The sequence below is a fragment of the Macaca fascicularis genome, chromosome 4 (genome assembly GCF_037993035.2).
Source record: "Macaca fascicularis isolate 582-1 chromosome 4, T2T-MFA8v1.1".
Taxonomy (NCBI): domain Eukaryota; kingdom Metazoa; phylum Chordata; class Mammalia; order Primates; family Cercopithecidae; genus Macaca; species Macaca fascicularis.
This window is the reverse complement of record NC_088378.1, coordinates 116,271,508-116,295,930: the sequence shown is the minus strand read 5'-3', so window position 1 is coordinate 116,295,930 and position 24,423 is coordinate 116,271,508. Positions and strand designations below refer to the sequence as shown.

The 24,423-nt window shown below is 35.9% G+C and overlaps 1 protein-coding gene across 2 annotated transcripts in view; it reads right to left on the bottom strand.

Annotated features, from left to right (window-relative positions):
* Window positions 1-394: 394 nt before the first annotated feature.
* Window positions 395-24,423, bottom strand: part of HMGCLL1 (3-hydroxy-3-methylglutaryl-CoA lyase like 1) — a 146,522-nt gene continuing 122,493 nt past the window's right edge. For both annotated transcript variants that reach the window (XM_005552693.4, XM_065543897.2), the window contains exons 8-9: window positions 5,443-5,568; window positions 395-1,781 (exon numbers count right to left, since the gene is read on the bottom strand). In XM_005552693.4, coding sequence (XP_005552750.1) covers window positions 1,680-1,781; window positions 5,443-5,568 — 228 coding nt within the window. In that variant the 3' untranslated portion in view covers window positions 395-1,679. The remainder of the gene's footprint in view (window positions 1,782-5,442; window positions 5,569-24,423) is intronic.

The window sequence follows — 24,423 nt, the reverse complement described above, 5'->3', positions numbered from 1 at the left end:
AAAGTCCACGGTTTCCATTTCAAAACAGCAATGCTTTCCCCTTAGTTGTTACTATAAGCAGTTTGTAACAAGAGACGCTTTTCCAAATATCTCAAATTAAGAACTGCATAGCTTTGTAAGAGATAGGAAGTCAGTCTCCTCAGAATATGGGGTACATATCCAGCTGTACATGCTAATTGGAGGTGTCCCATTACTGCCAGTGTGCAGGGTCATGTGCTTCATGAAGAGAGATGCACAGGGAGATGTAACTGAAAAAGATTCATAACCAGCTTTGATTTTTGTCTGCTCCCTGCATTTCCCCCAACCCCCAAACATTAACCCCAAAACAGAAAATTGCTCTTAGTATTCCTGCTCCAGAACCATGCAACATAGTTATAATCAGTACTTCTCTTACTTTCTTGAACTTATTTTTATTTCAATGGTTTTAATGAATATTTCCTAGAAAGTTCACAACACTCATTTTTATGTTTCAATTCATATTCAAACTTACTCAAAGATAATATCACCTGGTATTATTAGAGAAGTCTATATAAATACTAGAACTGACATTTCAGATCCATGTGTAATAATACTACCCCCATAAAATTTGCATAGGTTACAGAAATGTTTATCTTGAATAGTCCTCCTGCTCCTCATCTCTGTCTTTGATATATTACATCTTTCAATTTCTGGCAATCAATTCTAGGACAATAAACAACATTTCAGTCACTTCAACTTTTAAAATAACCACTAAAAATACACCAAAAAATCATGTGATGTAATCAAAGCACCATGAATCAAAGGAAAATAGGTATTTCATTAACCAAAAATTATCTTAATATTCTTAGGATCACAACGATATTTCCTTGGGCAAATTGAAAGTGATCTGAAAATTATAAGGGTAGATGATGATATATGTATCAACCTATTCTTATCATTGCAATTTAGACATCAGGACCAAAATAATAGCCTACAATTTCTCAATAGCTGAGTAACTCCATGCTGGTTTTTACTATAACTGATGATAGGTAAAGTATGGTAAACTGGATGCATGTAACAAACATGGGAGGTTGTAATATGTTTCCAGGATATGGCATCTTGCCATTGGCCACAGCCTCTTGGAACCAGATAAAGTCACTGAAATAGTTAACAGATGTTAGCCATACTCGAAATATAAAAGTTCTATTGCTAAAATTATGTAGGGTCAGATGGAGATTTGGCTTTTGGTCCATAACTTAACTGACTTGGCAAATGAATAGTTGAGATCCAGAGGCATAATGCATAATATTGAGGCCACACACTCTGCATACTATGCAGGAGCTCATAAACTACTGACGGTATGTACACTGTGTTAAGCCTGCCTGATTAAGTATTAACACAGTATTTGATACTTGGGGAAATATGAACTCAATTTTCCCATCTAAATTAAAAAGTTATTTCTACAAGAGCAAAAGAGACTTTTTTCCAAGTTCAAAATAGGACAAGTTTTATTATTTATCCTCAGCTTGCAATTTACCTGATGACTGATACTGCTTTTTGTTGACTTAATCTATCCAGTTATAATCTTTTTGAAAAGGATCTCTTTTTTCCCACTCTTGTCTATTACTTCACATATCAGAGCAAGTTGACACTAATGATTTTCAGATGAGTACTGTAGCTGAAATTGATCTTCTCAACCGTAGATCGTAAATCCATTCAAGTCAAGCATTGAAGGAGGCTTGTGCTACTTTAGAGTTTGTGGTTTTATTCACAGCTTTGCAAATAAAGTCACCAGCTTCCATCACTTTGTATAGATTCACACCCTGGTGAGGGAGAGAAGGAATATCAGGAAGGCAGAGGGATTAGAGAGAAAAAAGATAAAACATAGCCTTTTAAATTTTATTAGTAGTTACTTAACCATTTAAAATTACTAAACAAAGTGGTGGTGGTCATTATCAATTTGGGGGCAACATTTGTTTTCATGAATAATGTTAACATTTTAGATTTTTCTGCTTTATTTCAGCATATCTTGAATCTGACCCTTGTATAATAATATAGGTAGACACACTTGAAAAAGTCGTAATTCAGGCTGGTATCTAGAGTCTAGGAAGGGCAATAATGGAACTACAAAAACAGTCTACAAAGCATCAGTGAAGGACAATCAAAATGATAATGTTTTGGAGCAGTTTATAAATAAGAACTGACTTAGAAAAAAGACTATCCTCTTTATGAAGAAACAAACTTGAAAAAGCCATAAGGATTACGGAAAAGGTGAATGCATATATATACATATATATTTTTTAAACCAAGTTCAGAAACACTAGTATGATATTGAAGGAGGTAGTTGCAAGTGAAATAAAATGAAGTAGTATTTAGTACACATCTGGAACTTATTCGCCTGAGAGGTTGTACTGTCTGAAAGTACAAATAGGATCAACAAAGGCTTAGGTAAATCCATGGATGACAGATATGCAGTTGGGTATAAAGGCCAAATTCAGGGCATGCCTTTGGCTTTGGTGTAATGAAAGCGTCACTATCAATGTCTCCACCCAGCACTTTTGTTGTTACAGGAGGAGGCAAAGCATTAGGTGGATTAAGCACAAACTTGTCCTTACATGGCATTTCATAAGCTTCTATGTTCTCCCTCAATATGGACTAGAAACAATGTGGGATTAAAGTTGAAAATACTCAGTTTTCCTTGCTATTATAAAGTACTTTTTAATATCTATGAAAACCTGTGACTTTCATAAAATAGACAAGTATAAAACCTCATAGGGGCTCTTCATAACAATATCATTTTAGAAATTGGAGACATTTCAATAGAGCCAATTACTTATCTCTTTAAGAATTAAAAATATTTTATAAAATGATACTTGTAAATTTCATTTTTTTTTATTACAAAGTTGTTTTCAGGATACTAACATTTGCTTTGGTTTGAGAAATTTGGTTTTCTTGTGGTAATGGCTTTACGTGGGTATCTATTTAACATCCTTAATCCAATGATACTTAAATTCTGTAAACAATTAACTTTGGATGCCTTTCACTTATAAATTATATCCAGCAAGTGTTGATAGAAAGATTTTAGCCATTAATGTCTTTCTTCTCTTTTCAGTAATTCCATTTGTAACATACAGTAGAATTTGCTGATATCACACCAAAGAAGAATTTTGTTTTGACTTTTCTCTACCATTTTATTTAATCAGTAGATATCATTATGAAAACAACACTGCATGTATTCTTAAATCATTTATCAGGTGCTTAATATGTCTCATGTACTATGATAGATTCTGGAGTTTCAAGAACCTCACATAGAATGTGGTTTCTGCCTTTAAGGTCAAGCAAGCAATGTAGACTCACAACAGAAAATTCTGTACCATAGTTAAAGCCACAAATAGAGATATGCCCAGGTTATTATGGAGGCAGAGGTGTGAGGCCACCAACCAACCAAGGGAAAAAAAAAGCAGAAAGGAATGTGTCAGGGAAAAGTGCCAAGAAGGGTGAAGCCTGATTCGAGGTTTATACAAAATATATAGAAGAGGATGGAGGATGTATGGGTCACTGTATGTAGGCAGACAGACGAGCAGTTCAAGATATCTTAAATATCCATGGTGCATATGGATAAAGGTAAAATATACCATTAACCCTGGAAAAGGTAATAATAGGCCAGATTATGTGATAGAGCACAGGCTTGCTTTCAGGAAATTAGAATCCACTGATCAGTGCTCAAGCAGAAGTAGAGCCTATTCATACTTATATGTTAGGTGTAATCCTTTGATGGTAGCATGGAGGATGGATTTAAAGGCAAGTCTAGAGCCAGCAACCAGTATAGAGGATGAACACCCAGGAAAGAGATGTGCAGACCTGCATCAATGTAGTCATAGCAGAGGTAGTAAGGAAGGGACAAACAACCAAAATATTTTAAAGTCAAATTAGCAGCTGTGGTAACTGATTGGACATGGAATCCATAGTGAGATTAAATTCTATAGAGAATCTTGGTTTGTTAGCTTGGGTGACTAGTTGAATTGTGGAAGCTACTCAATGTGGCAATTCTTGGATGGTAAAACTTTTAGGAATAGACTTGACTTATTTGCATTTGGACTCTGGAGTTATGGAACATAACTAGCATATATGAAGCATCAGCTATCAGCTATGGAGTTCAATTCAGTCATCTAAATTTCTAAGAAAGGAGCTATTTATGCTCATTTTATGTCATTAGCTTCTGATATAAATGATTAAGATATATAAATGAAATAACATTTATTTCTAACCAGAGAAAATAGGCAATAGCTTTTGGTGTTTATGGGTAACAGCTGTTGGTGTTTAGTGCCAAGTGAAATCAGTCTTTCAATAAATATTTATGGAGCATCTTTATGCCACAGGCACCAAGTATAAAGTATGAATAAGCTGTCATAATTGCTCTGTGGTTGCATTGGAAGCTAGACACATAAACAAGATAATTATATAACCTTGTGGTAAGTTCAGAGGGAATGAAGAGGAAAACATGAAAATACTAAGGAATGGGATCTAACAGTTTGACTTGGGGGATAGACAGGGAGATGCTAGACGGCTTATTTTTAGGATGGTGGTGTCTTACTTTCCAGGCCAAATGGAATACAAGGCATAAGGCCATTTCATGTGGTAGTGAAAACCTGAGCAAGGGGTAGAAGTGAGGAATAAAATGGTATAGAAGTGTAGACCAGAAGCAAGTTCAATGCAGCAGGAGCATCAATGTAAGTAGAGTGAGGAAAAAGGAGGAATAGGAGCAGCAGAGAGTAAAAAAATTTGTTTTACAATACAGGTGATTATTTTACATCGCAGAAAGAAATTCTAAATGACTAATCATCTGTGATTTTTATTTTTTTCCTAAATAAATCTGTTCTATAGACTAACAGGTTGTGTTAACAATCACAGGGCAAAACAAGGTGCTGAATTTGTTGGATGTGGTTACATAGCACGTGACTTTTCAGGTACAACTTGCAAAGAGACTATTCTTGCTATCCAGTGTCTCACATGCTAAGTATTACGAAGCTCCCCTCTTTCACTGATCATTTAAAATGTGCCCTGGGAGTTCTTCCAGAAGCTGTAGTTGTCACTGTGAGACAATCAAGATCTCAGTTTTCTCCAAGAAAAACATTCATGCAAAAAACAAAACTGCAAAACTCAACAATCGTAACAGCAAAGACACAGGCTCCAACTCACAAAGTGTATAAAATCAAATCAGATAATACATGAAAAAGTACTTTAGAGGTCATGAAGCACTATAAAAATGTGACTTGGTAGCATTATTGGTGATTGAGCTATAGCAATGAGTTACTTTATAAAGACCCCAAAAGAATTTTTATTGCATTTTCCCACTGTGCATTTTAGCAAATAGCAAAAGTGTAGTAAAACTTTGACCTCAAAATTGCTTCCCACATCTGAGAAGCGTTGCAATTTGGAGCTGCAAGGAATGCATGAATATTAAAATATGTTAAAGTAACTTACTGTATTGAGCCCCAGGCCATTAAGCATATATATCAAATCCTCAGTGGCTACATTCCCAGAAGCACCTTTTGCATAAGGGCAGCCGCCTAATCCGGATACTGCAGAGTCCACCACATTGATTCCCATCTGGAAAACAAAGCAAACCACCTAAAGCTTGTGTGTTTATGGCATGTAAATTGTTGCATTTCGATTTAACCTGTGGTAAAGAGCAAATAAGCAAAATCTGAACTGGTTATTCAAACATATTCACTTACCCACTGTCTTCTAGAACAGTCCCCGGGGTGCTTATTTCTTTTATAGCTAATTTTGTCTTTGAGGCTAACAGAAACTCTGCTAAGGCTCTCTGAAACTAGAATAATCTTTGATCAAAAGTAAAATGGTGTTGTTCGTTGGTAGCAGCTCAACTGTATGTGGTGAAGCTTAGAGTAAGGTTAATTTACTCCAGACTTTCACATATTATCCAGTTCTCTAGCTTTATTCTAAAAGCATTTTATAAGCAACATGAAATATTTTCAACATTCTAATTCAACATCAAAATGCCTTAGATGACTGGCGGGGGAGGGAGAAGTCACTGGGTTTGAAGTAGGATTTTGTGGGCTCACTTTACCCGTTCAACTCATCCAGTATTTATTGAGACATTCATTGTTTTGCACACAAAACTCCACTGCTTTGGGAGAAGGAAGAAATATTTAGGAGACAAAACACTTGCCACCAGCAGTAACACCAGCTTACATTTTTTGGTTCCTCACTAAGTGCTGGATGCTGTTATTAACAAATTATGTGTATTAATTCACAGTTCTCCCCAAAACCCATGAAGTTGATACTCTTGTATCATCCATCCCCAGTTCACAGAAAGAAAACTCAGGTACAGAGGGAATAAACAATTTACCCAAGGTCACCATCTGATAGGTGAAGTTTTCTGTCTCCAGGGAATCTACACTCTGCCTTGATTTATATAGCCTCTGGAAACATGAGAGTTGGTACATGATTATGTGCTTGGGGATATCAGAGGTGGAAGAGTTCTCTGTGTGCTGGAGAAGTTATGGAAGACATGAGCACAACAGGGTCTGAGAAGGGCCCCGGAGTTCAAATCTCAATATGAGAAGAACAGAGGCAGACATGTCATTCCTTTGTGAAAGGTAACAATTCAGTAATCAGAAGTTACAGTAAAGCCTAATCTGATTCTTCACTCTTGGGCATTAAAGAAAAAGTAACACGACCACATCTAAAATGAGTAGCACCTGGAAGCAGAGCTCTTGGTCAACCAACTAGATCATGGTTCTCAATCACAGGTTGCTGCTACATCCCCCGAGTTTTTGATTCAGAAGGTCTGGGCTGTGACTTGAGAATTTGAAATTTTGACAAGATTCTGATGGCTGCTGCTCATGTGGGAATCTTTCTCCCTTCCTTCCTGCCTTCCTTCCCTTCTTTACTTTTTTTTGATAAACTTTTAATTTTAAAATAGTTTTTGATTTTCACAAAATTTGTGAAGATAAAACAGAATTCCTGTATATTGCACACTCAGTTTTCTCTATGGTTAACATCTGTTACAGAAAACATTATTCAGTGATACTTATTAAAGCACAGCAAGGATGACTTTATTTAGGAACACTGCAATAGGTACAGGGACCACATGCAATGCAGGAGAGAGAGACTGTGCTCAAATCAAATACAGCATGGGCTAGTGAGAATTTATAGTGCGGGGGTGGGGTGGGGGTCAGTGGATTAAAAATTACTAGGAGAAAACATCAGGAGTGAAAGCAATTCTGGCTAAACTGACCTACCAGGATTTTTGCTGAAGACAGGTCAGAGTAATCAGACATGACCTTCGGGTTGGTGGAGGAAGAGAGACCTAATCAGATTGAGTGTTTGGATATTGAGTATAGGGGTTCTTGCTAAGCTGATGTAGTAGGAATTGCTAAAACTGGATTTTCCAAGGAAGTGCAGAGGTGGGCCTAGAAGTTTTAGAAACCTGACTAAAGTTTGGCTTGTCAGACCGTATATTATTATGGCATATTTGTCATAACTAAAGAACATATATTGACATGTTTTTATTAAAATCCATGCAATATTCAGATTTCTTTAGACTTTTAAAATGACATTTATAAAGACATTTTTAAGCATCTGTTCCGGGAGCTCACCAGTATACCACATTAGTAGTAAGGTATCCTTAGCCTCCTATGGGCTGTGACAGTTTCTCCAAACTATTTTGAGCAGTATAAGTCAAGTTTTGTTTTGTTTTGTTTTGTTTGAGATGGAGTCTTGCTCTGTTAGCCAGGCTGGAGTGCAGTGGTGCTATCTTGGCCCACTGCAACCTCTGCCTCATGGGTTCAAGCAATTCTCTTGCCTAAGCCTCTGGAGTAGCTGGGATTATAGGTGTGTGCCACCACACCCTGCTAATTTTTGCATTTTTAATAGAGACAGGGTTTCACTATGTGGGCCAGGCTGGCCTCAAACTCCCGACCTTATGTGATCTGCCCTCCTCAGCCTCCCAAAGTGCTAGTCATGTATTTTTTACAATGTCCTTCAGTATGGGTTAAGTTTTTCTCCTGTTAAGACTGGAGTTATAGAGTTTTGAACCACAGAGGTAAAGTGCCATCCTCAAAGCATTATATCAAGGATACACAATATCAATATGAATTATGATGGCTGATATTAACTTTTATTGTCTGGCTGAGGTGGTGTCTGCCAGGTATCTGCACTATAGTCTCCCCCCAGTCTTTCCATATTGTATGTTTTGGGAAAATGTCATTATGCATAGCTCATGCTTAACGAGTGGGGAGTAGCTACACACAAATTTGAATTCTTCTGTATGGAAAATTTGTCCATTCTCATATTTACTTATTCTAACATGTATTTATATTAGGGAGGACTCATAGCTAATTATAGGTAATTATTTTGCACTTTGGGTTATAACGTAATACCAGTTTATGTCTTTTGTTGCTCAAACCGTTCAACATTTGGCCATTGGGAGCTCTCTGTTGGCTCTTGTGTTCTTTAAGCATGCCAAAGGGACTGTGGGTTTTCAACCACTTTCCTAGAGTTTCCTTTGCAAGACTGAAAAGGATACTTACAAAGCCTCACAAAGGAAGAACTACAGTCCTTAAAAAGTCCTAGAATTCTTTGGGATCTAAGGAAAGTTTACAAAGGATAGACTGTTTTCTCTACCTCCATTTCTTCTTCTTACACTCTCCAACATGGGAAGTTCTCCATTGCTTTCTTTCCATTACCACAATGTTTCTCACATAATGATCTGACAAGCTGTCATATTCAGCAGTAAAATACTCGTACCTTTAGGACAATTTTCATTTACTATGAATCAAAGCAGTAAGAATGGGGAATTATACTTTAGAAGTGAAATTTGTGGCATTGTCCACAAATAATATTTGCTTGGAAAAGGCAAATATTAAGATGTTGTCCCATCTCTGGGAGTCTGCCATGATGTAAACAGGCAGGGGCATTTCTTTACTTATAGGTTAAAACTGATCTATTCAGTGCACCTGAATGTATCAGCTTAGGAGCCAGAATTTTCCATTATTCTCAATCCTGTCAACCCACTGTAATCACCTGGAGCCCTTTTCAAACGACTAATGTCCAAACTTCTCCATAAATTAATTAAATCAGAATCTCTGTCCTAGAATCTCCCCTTAGCCAGTGATTTTCAAACCCCTAGAGTTTCTTATCTATCTCACCCTTTATCAGTCCGGGGTATGGATCTGCTTTAACTTTAGAGAAGCTTTGTACCCTGGGGCAGCAAACAGTTAACCAGGACTGGTCAGCATTTCAAGAAAAGCAGGTTTTGAAAAAATACCCAAAAAAGTATAAAGTAGCAAAAGTCAGAGGAATCAGCATGATAGGTGAGAAACGGCTTCAGCCCGAAATGTGGATAATTCACTTTTGGGATCTGGAATCCACATATCATGTTCCTTTTCTCACTACTGAGGATCAAGACCCCGCAACTACAGGAGTCCCAGAAGGGAAACTTGTTACCTTGTCAAAAGAACAGTTTTTAGTCTTAATTGGCCTTTTGGGAAAGAGTGAGGAAACAACAGTCATTCTTCTATTTTGTAACTAAAGGCCAATGTAACCTATTGCTTGGGCAAAAGTGAAAGATTTATTTACAATAGAGAAACCAGTATTACCACAGAGGAACAATAAATGACCAATGCCACACTGGAGCAAATATAAATAACCAGTGAAGCCAAAAAAAAAAAAGTTCAACCTCACATTAAATCAAAGATTGTGAGTGAAAACTGTAACACCGTATTTTACACTTTCAGACTGACAACAATTAAAGAATGCTGGCTTTGAAACAATATAGCATAGAGCTCAAATATATAGAACACTCTACAACTTCAACAACATGGACTAATTTCACAAACACAAGGTTGCTTGAAAAAAGTCAGGCTCAAAAGAAGACATACAGTATGATTTCATTTAGATAAATTCCTAAAATAGGCCACACTAATCAAATCAGTGAGAAGTTAATAATTATCCTTTGAAGTGTGAATAAAAATGGACACAAGGAGAGCTTCCAGGGTGCTGGTAATAAATTTCTTGAACTGAGTCCATTACATTGATAGTATCAGTTTGTGAAAATTCATTGAGCTTATAATTTGTACACATTTCCATGTATACATTATAGTTCAGTAAATATCAGTGTCAAAGGGAGTGTTGCTGGAACTGAAGGTAAACAAACTAGTAGGAATATACAGTTAATTGGAATTCTTTGGGTGAGCAATTATTTAGTAATAAATCTTCACTTGTCAATATTCTTTGTCCCAGCAGTTCCTTATCAAAGAGTCCTTTCTAGAAATATTTAACAAATCCTAAGAAAATAACAAAAATAAATGCATGTGGGTGACGTATATTGTATATTTGTTTTCTATAGGATATGCAACACACACATATCTATATAAAGACTCATCACAGTATGTTTTTTTAAGAATGAAAATTTGAGAACCATCCAAATGTCTCACAATGGAGAATAACTTTATGGTGTAGCTATAAAACAAAATGATGCTATTAAACTGTACAATTAAGGGAAAAAGAGGTTAGAAGATGTTATAACAGTACATAGAGTCATGATGCAATTTTCTAAAAACAAAAAGGATTTGGGAGATATATAAAGTGCTAACGGTAGCGATCATGGGTGCTGTGATTATAGATAATTTATTTGACTTTAATTCTATCTCTGTTTTCCAATGCCTCCAAAATGAATGTTAATTACCTACCTAAGCAGAAAAAGTAAAAAAATAAAAGTTTTTTGGAAATTTTAGCCTGTAGTAAAATGACAGTAAATAAGTGAAAATGAATGTAAATAAATCCAAGACTCTGAATGTATTCGTATTTTGCAATAATGGATCTTTCTAGGATCTAAGACTACAAGACTAATCTGCAAACATACTCTGGTGCAAGCAGACAGAATCTGAGTAAAAGAAGAAGACTTGTAAAATGGTCTTTCTGACTTTTCTAGTATCAGATTAGCTCTAGACACAGAGTTTATTCAAGGATATATGATCTGTAAAGGAGAATATTAAGGCATCAGTTCCCTTTAAAGTCTCTCTTTTTTAAAAATCACAGTACTTTAAAAATATATTAATGCAATTTCCCATAAATTCTCTATTTTATTAAGTATGTAATTTTCTTCTCAGAAATAAAACTTTTCTCAATGATACTGTTATCCTTATACTAAATTATATGCTCGTATTTCTAAACAAGATGCTTTGGAAATTTCTAGTCATGGTCTTCTAAGAAAATTTGATTTCACTGTGTATGTTTTCTTCATATCTACTTCCTTATTTCATCAGAAATAATTTTAATATGTAAACAAGCTCTGGAACTAGGAAGAAAAACATTTCTTTTTATTATTCTTTGTTACAAAGAGTGGGCAGACATTTTTACTCAACCATTAAAATCATATCATTGTGTGTTTGAAAATAATAGGCCACTTAGCTAATTTTCCTATATGAGAGACTTTCGGTATTAAAGGATTACTCTTTGAAAGATGTTCCACTTCTCTACTTTTCAAGCACGATCACTACTTTCAGACTCAGGTTTGTGGTGTGTGTGTGTGTGTGTGTGTATGTGTGTAAGAACACAGCACAAACTTATGTTTGCACCATATATCACAAAAGCAAAAACAGTTATTCTTTGTTTTGTCTATTTTTGATTTTTGTTTTTGAAGAAAAGTCCATTTTTAGATGAGTAACCACAAGGTGGCAATATAGCACCAAAATCCACCAAGTTAAAGTCAAACATTTACAACCCCACTGTGTTGCAGTCCCTCAAAATTGTAAATAAGTAAATAGTTTTATATTTATCAAGCAAACAGGTTTTCTGCATTTAAAATAAGGACACTCTTAACTAATGGTGTAGAACACATGAAAATGTGGTTCAATATATTCAGCATATTTGTAGTTTTCCTTTGACTTAAAGTGTTTATTAAGCACACTCTTTGTGCCAGGGTCTTGGGATAAATAAAAGTCCTGTAGCTCACGGAATTTAGCATTATAAATTAAAGTGACTATATATTTCGGCTGTTACCGAGAAGTAGCTTATGATTATCTAATGAGAAGCAACTGTTTCTAGTGCTCAGGGAACCAATGCTTTCTAAATTATATACATATTTATTTATATTCATATATAACATGTATATATATAACATATTTAAATATATATAACATGTAACATACATAATATATACATATATTTTATATAACATATATATAAATAAATTTATATAATTATAACTCTAAGGACTGAGATGTCCTTGGCTTCTCCTTTTCTCAAAGTTCACAATTAAAGCTATTAACCCCGTGGCCCAGGATACCATAAACCTTGTGAATTCAGTTATATGTGCTCTGTCTACTTGAGCTCTCTGCATATGTGCTTGGACCTAAGGCCAGAGGGAAATGAATAAAATGCTAGTGGCAACTTTTTCTGGAGGAGAGCAAATCGCCTGTAGATATATCATAAACATATCATGTCTGTACTCTAATCTTAGGTGAGCTCTGGGGAGTATCGATTCTGTGTGACGTTCTAATGCTCAGATGTTGCTGATGTGCTAACTAAAAGTACCATCACTACTTTTTCTTGTTGCTATAAGATCTTATAACCCAAATAAAATGAATAAATATAACAATAAAGGGAGTAAAAAAATCATTTGCAAAATTTCTAATCTATATATTCATGTTTTCAAAATATTTTATGAAACCTAAAATTTTAGTTATTGAGGTTACCAAAGTCCCAAAAAACAATTAGAGCTGGATTTTTTTTTTTGAAGTCATCTACATTTTTTATCCCCTAAGATCAGTATTTTCTTTAATAATCTATAGTAATGGTAAATTTAATTTAAAATAATACATTTTCTGAAAGTGAAAATTATTCATTTTAACGTGAATATTCATGTAGAATAAAATATCAAAATATGCTTATTTTCCAATATTTTTATTCTCAACTTGTTTCTCATAGCTAATATTCACTTACCAAAGGATTGAAATTACCCATACATGAAGTATTACTCGTACTCCAGTGGCCAGGCCAAATAATACTAATCTATCAGAGCACCCTTTCCAATAAGCCCAGATCTTGCCTTGAGGTGCTTCTCAACCAAGACACTAAATAGATACTATATGAGCTATTGTACAACCTGAGAGAGAACCCTACTTGCCATTGATGTGTATTGGGAACATAATATATGTAATATGTAAGCCATAGATAATGAACAGTTAGCATACATGAATAATGTCAATGTTTTAGTAAACAGGAGTATATATAAAAATTGGTAAGTAAATAATGAGATTATATATAGATGTAAAGAGAGAGAGCTATGTTGAGGAATGACTAAGCTAATGTGATTATTAATCAAAATAATTAGACTTCTCATCTTTAAAACTGGCTTTCCTAAATGCTTCCCTCCTCCTTGCCTTCAAAAGGAGATAGATTATATTTCTACCTTCATTGGATACATTCAAATTGAGACAGAAATGGGAGTGTCTACACTGAAGGGAGTAAGAAAAAAAAGCAAGAAAATTTTCAACTTCTTTAAGACTAAAAATAATAAATACTATTAGCAAACATTTGCTGAATTGCTTACTTTTTCACAGGGATTGTACCATGTGCTTCACATATGATAAAGTTCCACAAAGTCAACCTGAAGTGGTCAGTAATGCATTCCCATTTTACTGATGAGTAAACTGAGGTTCATGAAGGGTAAGTGATATGTCCTGCTTCATATGGTTAGTATGAGGCAGGGTAAGAATGCAAATCCAGGTTTAACAACTATGTGCTACTGTACGATATTAATAGTTAACAAAATACTGACTATATGCCACACATATTACTAAACACTTTAGATGCATTGATTCATTGAATCCATATAACAACTCCAGGGGGCAGGGTGTGAATTAGGAAAAGAACATTGACAAATCAAAAAGCTTCCTTTTCTTATGAGACTTTCTGAAAAGTTTCCACACAAGTTAGCAACATTAGCAAACAACTTCAGAAAGTAAATATTTGTTGTCCTAGCGATTGTATTTCTAGGAAGCTAGCCCAAGAAGACAGCCAGAAATACTCAGATAGATTTATGTTCGAGGATGAATTTTTTTGTAATATTACTCAATATTAACAGTGAAAATAAGTTCATAGGTTAAATGTCCAAAAATAGAGACAGAGTTAATAAATTACATAAGATTGACTATTATGAAATAGTAAAATATTTCTGTATAATACAATATTATATATACAAAAAATATAAAATATAAATATATAAACAGTACAACCTTATATATACACAAATATATGAAAAAAATGAATAGGAGAAAATGAAATATAAAAGAACATGATACTAACTATAGTTCCATTTATTTGTGTTTCTAGATTTTTTTTCCAATCCTTTACAATAAATATATACCACACATATATTTAGGACAAATGAACTTTATTAATAAAGGTCTATCTACATTTTTTCATAGTCATTTCCTTCTTCTGCCACTATCATACCCCCAAAAGTATGCTGGTCTATCTCAGGCTCACATGACTTCAATTCCATTCAAATTCTATAGATGATTCATCTCAGAATCATCTGCTTTTGCCTGTTGTTGATTGGATAATGTTCCTATCACTTTGCTTCTGTAGCCATCCATGTTCTCTAACATCTTGGCATAAAATAATTAGACCAGTGCTCCTCAAACTGTAATGAATATATGGTTTCATTTAATAGGTCTGAGGTGGTACTTGGGATTCTGCGTCACTTACAATCCTGAATTATGCCAATACTACTTGTCCCCAGAACACACTTGAGTGGCGAGAGACAACAGATCTTCCTGGAAACATCTCAGATGTTAATATATCCAGCTTCAGTCACAGTGGCTCCCTCCTGCCTTGTGCAGTATTTCTTAGAATGGTATCATCCGACTATTGGAATCACCTGATGTCCTAGTTAAAAATGCAAAAAGGTAGAACCTAAAAAGGTGCTACCCCCAAAACTGAATTTTTCTTGTAAAGTATATTTGTTGTTTCAAACTCCAAGATGGTTTTTGTGGATAAAAAAATTTTGAAAATTTCTAACCTTGTGGCTGAACTGTTTATCTGTGGCAGATAGAGCTAGTTCATTACCAAAAATCTGTTTCTTCTTCCAAGACCCTCAGCTAGCTGACATTACCAAGCTGCCCTGTACTTAGGTATGGATATGTGACTACAGTCTAGCCAATGGCATGCAAGCAAAGTGATACAGGCCATTTCTAAAACAAGTCTTCTTAGAGACTACAAGGATTCTTCTTCTTTAATAGCCAAACGCAGATGACATTGAGGCCTTAGGGCATGGTGAGCCACAAGGTGGAACTCAGGAAGCCGCCTGAGTTCCTGAATGACCACTTGGAGGAGACCACACACCCATTTACCAGGAACATGTGTAATGGGCTATTAAATCAGTGAGAAACAGACATCTATGTGTTGGAGTCATTATTCATTTTGAGGTGTGTTTTTATATCAGCATGGCCAATTGGAACAGATATGCCAATTGATAAAAGGTTAGATTAAAATCTGCCACTTTGCTAGCTGCTTTCTATTTGTTCCACATTTTTAATTTTTTTCCTCTTATCTGCCTTCTGTTAATTGAATGTTTTATGATTTTAGTTGATCTCTTCTGTTGACTTAATATTTAGATTTCACTAAATTGTTTAGTAGTTGTCCTCTCATTTGCAATACACATCTTTCATTAACCATAATCTATCTTCAAATAACCAGTCACACATAGGGAAGGAGCTTCTAACAGTATATTCTCAATTCCTTCCATGTAGCCTTTGTGCTCTTGTTTCCCTATCTGTTACTTTTACATGGATAAAGTCATAATATATTGCTACCATTTTTTTACTTTAGGTAGTCAGTTATCTCTTAGAGCAATCAAAAATAAGGAAAAAATGATCTAATCTTGACTTATTCCATTTCTGAGTTCCCTGAAGGAACCTGGCTAGAATAAAAATGGCAGAGATTCAAATCCTGGTTTTTGGTGAGCACTCACTTTTTGGATGTGGGAGAAAGAAGATGAGTTAATGAAAGAGACAAGGAGTTCAGGAGGAAGTTCACTGTCACAAGCCAGGGTAGAAAAAGTTTCTCTAAATACATACCACAGTGATGAGTGCAACAGATGGTTAAGGAAAATGACAGCTGAGAAAATCCACTGGATTCATGCCATTGACAAATTTTGAAGTTGATCATTTCAGCAGAGTGAGAGGAGCGGGTAGAGCTGGCAGTAGATTTTACAACAAATGAAGAGCATACAGCCTACTGCTTAAGAAGTCAGTTTCAGAAGACAGACTTCCATTTGAACCTGTTGTGCCATTTTAACTGTGTGATTTTGAGAATATTGTTCAACTTCTCTGTCCCTCAACTGTAAAATGAGTATAATAGTACCAATTAGCAGGCTTGTTGAGGATTCTATGAGATCTTTCATGGAATGTGCTTATCATATAGGTTGGCACATAGCAAAATGCTGGATTTTAAAAGTATATGACAAGGATGTAGAGGCAGACAGAGGACATGTGATAAAAGGAAGAAGAGAGTTGAGGAAGAATTTGAGGGGGGTATGTGAATAGAGAGACATCGAAGTTATGTGAGACATGTAAGTAGAAAACCATAAAAGACAGAACTAATTAAATGGAAGTAAGGAATGATGCCACAAACAGAGGAGAAAATTAACAAAGAAAAAATCTTATAGTTTAGGATGAGTTTTGGGACCAGGGCAGAAACAAGGAGGTGAGCCAGGAAATTAATAGAATAAAAAACTGTCCTTTGAGTTAGGGTGTAAGGAGAGACAATATATATTCCTTAACAGAGATATGTTAAAGGAACAAGGGCCCTAAAGCTTTTGTGGAAAATAACCAATCTCAAAAACAGTAATTGAGTTCATTGGCTGAGAGTTCTACAAAGAGTTCATCTCATTTCTAGCTAACACTTCTTTTAGACTCAGCTCTGCCCTGCTCTCACAATAGTTTTCAGCGTGTGCACGAAGAGACGGGGATGGAACTAATGGTTATGGGGAAGAGGAGTAGGAAGAGAAGGAGTGAGATCATAAACAATATTGTACTGACAATATCTATTCAGGTTGGAGGTTCCCATGTATTTTTCATACTAATCTGCAAATCACAGACTTTTACAACTAGATAATTTAGCCAAAATCCCTTATATGTTTAATGACTGATTGATTTAAAATGAATTAAGCCCCATAGTTCTTAACAAAGTGCTTTTGGACGTTATCAAAAGTCACATAGGGCCAGGCATGGTGGCTCACACCTGTAATCCCAGCACTTTGGGAGACCAAGGCGGGTGGATCACCTGAGGTCAAGAGTTCAAGAACAGCCTGGTCAACATGGCAAAACCCTGTCTCTACTAAAAATACAAAAATCAGCCGGGCATAGTGGTGTATGCCTGTAATCCCAGCTACTCGGGAGGCTGAGGAAGGAGAATTGCTTGAACTCAGGAGGCAGAGGTTGCAGTGATCCAAGATCGTGCCATTGCACTCCTGCCTGGGCAACAGAGTGAGACGCCATCTCCAAAAAAATAAATAAATAAAAAGTCATGTAGGTGGTCAGTTATAAGCAGTTATAGTGATGGATATAGAACTTAGGCCTTTCTGTTCCTGGAATTTCACCAGAAGGTAGGAGGTAAATCACTTCCAGTCCCAAGGTAGATGTTAGTGGGAGACCTGCCTAATGTTGTGAAAATACAACTAAATGTTAATAAGTTTTTTAAAAGTATATTAAAAGACAAAAGAATTGAAAACAGTGGTTCTGACAAAGAATGAGCAATGTTATAAATATTAATAAGCTAGGGATGGCTTGTGAGAATGTACAGACCAGATTTTTAAAAATAGTCAAAGCAACAGGCAGTGTATATTAGCTTCATGATGTCTGGAATTTCACTTTATCTCATTCCATTATACCTTCAGCATATGGCATAATACCCAGAACATAATAAGTTATTATTCAAATATTCTTGAAGGCATAATTGAACAAATAATGAGTATGGCACAATACTGTATGCAATATCAAAATTAGGGTGCATATAGGTGCATATGTGGTAAAAATTGAAGACTACAGCACTACATGTTTGAGGACACAAAAATAAAGGAACATTTGAGTGGATCACTACCTATCTTGTTTTCTCCTTAAACCTTCTTCTCTTGGGAAGTGCCTCTCATAAAGAAGCGTTTCTGGAACTGCTCAGTGACTTTTATTAATCTTGGCTGCAGCTGATTGGACCTAAATTTGGTCAATCACAGTCTTCTCACCTAGACTTGGAACAGACAAAGACAGAATCCATCTTTATAAGAGGTGAGATGTACAGCAAATGAACTGTGGACCAGTAACTTTTTCCATGAATAATGAAGAGCAGAGAAATTCAATCTCTAGTAAAATGAGAAGTGAAGAATAGGTGAATCAAAGAAACATGGCCTGAATTTCAGACAGATTTTCAGTCCTTCCTAAGGTCCACCTTCATTCCCTCACCAGCTTTGTTTTTGGAAGTGGGGACTATTATTATGCTTATTTTATAATTGAGGAAACTGAGACACAGAATTTTAATATCATACATAATGTTATATGTTTGGTAAAAGGTAAAGGTGAGATTCAGAATCAGGTAAAAAAGACTTCTAAATCTCTGTTCGCAACTTGTGTGCATAATTTCTCCAAGAAGTTTCCATGAGACACCTCTGTGTCTTCATAATAAATTTTCCTTTTCTGTTTAAGTTAGCCTGAGTTGGCTACTGTTGCTGGGAAACAAATACTGGTAACTAGCATCATTAAGTTAATGACCTGGCAGAGAAGATATTCATTAATACAAATAACGTTAATATAAAGTAGAATGTGGTAGCTATTATGAGAATTATAAACAAAACTGTTCAGAAACACCAGTGAGATAGTTTATCTATTTTGTAGTGGAGCAAGGAAGGGGAGTGGAGGAGAGGAGGGATAGTGAAAATGTTGTGAAATAGTTTGCCTCTGAATTGGGCTTTGAAGGATATTGACAAGGGTGGGGAGATGGTGTGGGAAGAGGTATTCTACAGAGAAGAAGCAATGTGGAAAATCATACATACAATGAACGTGCCAAGTATGTACTAACAAGATTTTAATGAGATGTTTATTGTAGGGACTTTGGGGATATGGATGGAACATAGTTCCTGATCATGGGAGGCCCTGTGCCTTGCTATAGGATATGAGCTTTATTCCCTAAGAAATGAAGGTCTGTCTAAGGTTTATGAATAATCATGCTATCATCAGCACTTTGTTTTTTTTCTAATTTTCCTAGCAAGGGAGCAATAATTGAGATGGATAGAGGCTGAGAAATATGTAAGTAGAAACATTTGTTAGAAAATTAGTGCAATACATCAAATCGTTAGTGATGACTATTTAAAATGAAGCAGAAGAAAAAAAGATTGTTGTTAATAATTTGAGATACGTTTATAAGGTAAAATACTGTCTAAATGAATGAGGAATGATTGAAGAAAGAAATACCATTAAGAAAGCACTGAGATTTCTAGCTTAACAACAACTTAGTAGAGGGTGATCCATTAACTGGAGTGGGTTATAGAATCATTTTTAGTGAAAGGTGAAAGTTGCTTTTTTGAAAATCATTATAGACATAGAAAACTGACTATTCACCGCATGATGTTTCCTGAAGCATTCCTAATTATTCAAAACCAATTTAAATTCATGTTTATCTTTCATTAAATAACTTTTTTTCCACTTCCCCATTTGCAGTTGGAGTGATTTCATGTCTTCGGTAATGTTTACATGTATAGTTAAACATTCTTGTAACTCAAATAATTGGACTCCATTGGTCAGTAAAATAACTTACAAAGATGACACAGTGATTCCTGGGTCTCTAGAAAGAGCACGAGGCTTCCCATTTGCTGAGTACCAGGGGTGGGGGCAGGAATAATGAGTGATAGGAATTTCATATGGGTTTTGTGGAACCCCATAACAAAGGAGACTGACTTGCTTTCAAAGGTGTATACTGGAGGGCATAGAAGACTCAGAAGCTCAGCATCCAGCTGACTGAGGTAACAGGGCAGCAAAGGCTGAGTGAGATACCTAGCCTGTGGCTCTCAGGTAACTTCCTGGCATAGAAAGCATACAACAATTTCCCATTTTCCCTAGAAGAGCTGAAAGATCACTGGTAGGTACGAGGGAACTAAAATCACAACCAGGATGTGGTACAGAGTATGGGCTAGAGTTGGGTGGATCATAGTTTGGGTACCATCACAAGGACAGAGCTGAATGGGCCAGATAGTCACATCTCAGGGAAAACAAGGGAGGACTAAGGATGTCTGCAGACCAGGTAACTCCCCATTAATGCCAGGATGATACTTAAGCCCTCTTCAAACTTAGCTCACTCATAGGAGGAAGGGGAAAGAGAATAGGGGGAACTTGAAACCTGTTTTAAAGGAGAAGTGGCTAAGCAGATTTACACATGTATTCCATCATTTATTAGGAGACATCTATTTTGTTGGTATTTAAACTTCAGAATTCATTAAACTGGACACTGCTGCGTTTTTACATAGATATAAAATATTATTATGTATGATATAAAGTACAAAATATATTACAGGCCAGGCACAGTGGCTCATGCCTGTGTTCCCAGCTACTAGGGAGACTGAGGAGAGAAGATCACTTGAACCTAGGAGTTTGAGGCTGCAGTGAGCTATGATCACACCGCTGCACTCCAGCCTGGGCTTCAGAGTGAGACCTCCATCTCTAAAAAATAAAAAATAAAAACGTATAGAATATTTTATGATATTACTTCCTTATACGAGTATTACCATTCACATTCTTATTGTTAATTTCAAGTAGCTCAAATTCAACTTGATTTCTAAATGACTTACCAAGGACCTTGCTAGCTTGAGACCCACCATTGATCAAAATATCTAACAAGATATTTGTGTTAACGATGGTGTTAATTTTTTAAGCATTGGGTACAACTTGGAGGAAGAGGGAAGACTGTGAATACATAAAATAATTTTTTTTCTGCCACTAGAAATAGTCCAGTTGAAGGCACCCGAAATGGTTCAGTTGAAGCCAGTTATTCAAAGAAGGTAGGAAAATAAACATAAAGTATAATTACAGTTAAATATGTAGAAGAGGAGCAGATTTGGAGAAAACCCGCATATCTAGAAAACATAATCTAATCCATGGTTGAGGCAACTGTGGATATTTGCCTTGGAAAAGGCTCAGAGATAGATGAGAGTTGTAGTTGCATAGTTCAAGATCATTATGTGGTCAAGAAAGCCAACATATTCTGTATGATTCCAGAGCCAAATAGACAAATGTAGATTTTGGTTGATTATGGGGGATAACTCTCTAGCCATTTAATGCTGCCCAAACACAAATGGGTTAGCTTTCAGAATAATGATCTCCTTGCCACTGAAGTATTAAAAGACAATCTAAAGGTTGCAGAAGGAATCCCTTCTTCTGTTAGTGAAGCCGTCAGCTTTGATGGCTCTAGGATTTTCTCCAGTCCTACAGGTTTCTATGAATACATATTGAAGTTGGTTTGCTCAATTTTATCTAATTGTGTCATCAAATTATAAACATACCCAAATAAAATTAGAATATTAAGGGCTTTTGCTATTATAGTTTTGGGGCAACAGCATTATTGTGATAGGTTCATTTCCTTGGCATCTGAAGATATGACATACAAATGCTAAGCAAAAACATAGTGACTTAATGGGAAGGTCACATGCATATAAGCTTCCAAATGGCATACAACCATGATGGCTAGTGCTAACAGTCAAGAAAAAAAAAGTCATATAAGACATAACTTAAAACATTTGCTGAAGATTCTCATTGAGGAGTGCCAAACCCACACATATTTGGTGTTGTAGCAAAGCAGCCAAATCCCACTAGGCTTACAAAAGCTCCTGTATAACCTGAAACATATTTTACGTTTCTGTTTTAACTTCAACGATTCAAAATACCTGAAATTCAATGTCATCCTTACTTAAAAATGAAAATAGATAAGAGGGAACAACCTTTAGATATGAGTCAAATTCAAGTGCTATTTCACTCACAGGCTAGATAAAAAACACATGGGGTATGCAGGAAAATACACAAAATATTAATCATGGACAGATTAATATCCAAGGAACAAGAAGAGTCCTTTCTTGTCCATCACTTCTTTGCTCTTCATCACAGAAGACTGATTCCTTCAGGATGCATTTCCCCATTTCTCATATCAGCTGGATTCCTGCAGAGTTCAGCCAACAGTAAGCTCTGGTGTTAGGAAGAAGTCACAATATTTCCCACTAACAGCTTTAGATGGTATCTCAAGTAGAGCCCATATTTTCTTTGTGGCCTCCAATGCCTTCTGTTGACCATGGACAGGCCCGTCATGGTTCCAGCTCTCTCACAGTGACTCTGGATGCTGGGCTCCAGTAACACTGCTTCTTTCTTTGTCCATCCAACCTATAGGACTCATTGCAATGGTGGTTTGCTGCTATTGCTAATCTCCAGGAGTGCCTCCTTAACAGTGAGGCAAACAGGGTGCAAATTGTAGGAAGCCACTCAGGAACTCAGTTGGTCAGCAAGTTGAAGATCATCGGCACATGAGAAAGAGTGCCTCCTAAAGGTTGTGTTCTAGTTACCTGGTTTGCCTTACCCTATTCTGGGTCCTGCTAACCTCTGGGATGCTTTTTTTGTCAGATGTTCAATTTTATACTTTTCCTCTCACCTGTGTTTCCTGCATTCAATTATTTTTGTGTCTTCTGCTTTCTGACTGATCCCTGAAAAATCTAATCAGCCTTTCCAAGGAGTTGAATCTTGAATTATTTTCTACCAAACTCTTATCAAAGGCAGATTGAGCAAAGTGATACTAAACAAAGGCACTTTATGAGATTCACTGTCCATCCTCTTCTAAGTATTTTAGTTCTATCCTTATGCCAATTTCAGCAGAAAGTTCTGGATCTTGTTAGCCAGACTCCTGCAGAGATAGCTTCCTTGAATCCCATTTTCAGGTTATTCGAAGTCGTGACAATAAATAAATACATACATACATACATACATAAAAGTCTTGTGAAAGATGACTTTCCATCCCCCCACATTTCTTCTAAAAACCCCTACTGGAGACACTGTCCATTTATTGTACTACATTATATATTAGCCCAGATAAGTAGGTTGAGTTATTAAAGCCAAGAAAAGGGCTGGAGAGAAATTCATTGGTTCCCTTAAGTGAATTATAGATGAAGTTTGGTTGGTTAATCTTGGGAAACACTGAACCAGAGACTCCAACATGATCCTTCTTCCTGTCTCTTTCTTCCCTTCTTTCTTCCTTCCTTCTCTCTGTCTCTCTCATCATTTTTTTTCTTCTCTGTGTGTTAGCTTTATTCTTTCAAGTCAGCTATACCAAAAGTCACAGAGTTTTATATAAGAGAAAGGAACTCTTTTTCATAAGCTCTAACTAGAAAACTTTTGGGAGACTGATTTTTATTAACCCACCTTGAATCACACATCCATCTGTGGACCAGAAATTGAAGCCAGTGCACTAGAATATGAAAATTTCCCTCACTGGGGCCATGAGTGTACTTTGTAAGCTAGACATTATGGGAGGAAGGGAGAAGGATGCTGCAATTTCTAGGCCCTCACTAGAACCACATGTTTGGAGTGATGAAGACATGTTTTCCTAGAAGTGGGGTATATTTTGAACATACTAAACAATAAATATTCACTAGATACCTTTTCTAGAAACTATTCAATATATTCTATTGAAAGTGTAACACCAGAAAAGGATTTATTAGTGTTAAACTCTCATGTTTTTCCTTAATCCTTACGTCTTTGTTTTTAGGAAATTTAAAATGACATGTAATGCTTGCTAGTGGCAAGTATTCATCATATCATTGAACAGATACTTATTGAGTTCCTATATTGTTCTAGGTGCCACGTATACAGTAGTAGAAAATAAAGCATACAAAATCTATGCTTTCATGGAGCCAGTTTTTAGTGGGGAAGAAAAACACTTATGAAGGCTAAACAAGATAATAATGACACAGGAAAGCAAGTGACAGGGTAAGATGCATGTGTGACTCAAGGTGGGTTAATAAAAATCACTCTCCCAAAAGTTTTATTCTGATAAAGGAGTATTTGAGCTGAGACCTGAACGAAGTGGGAGGTTATCTATGAACTGGTCTGAAATAATAGTATGTTAGGCAAAAATGAAGATGGTCAGAACAAATGCTTTGACAAGGAGGAGTACTGGTGTGTTTAGAGAGAATTAAGGAGACCACTGTGCTTGGAGTAGAGGGAGTCATGAAGACGGTGTTACAAAGTAATATCAGACACATAGCAGGGCCGTGTCTTATGAATAAGCATTTACTAATCAAGTCAGTATCATTTCTGAATCACTTTGGAATCCCCACTAGCATTTTTTAATGATAAGAATACAATAGAAAATATTATATATTTGTGCATTGCACTTTCTTCCATATCACAA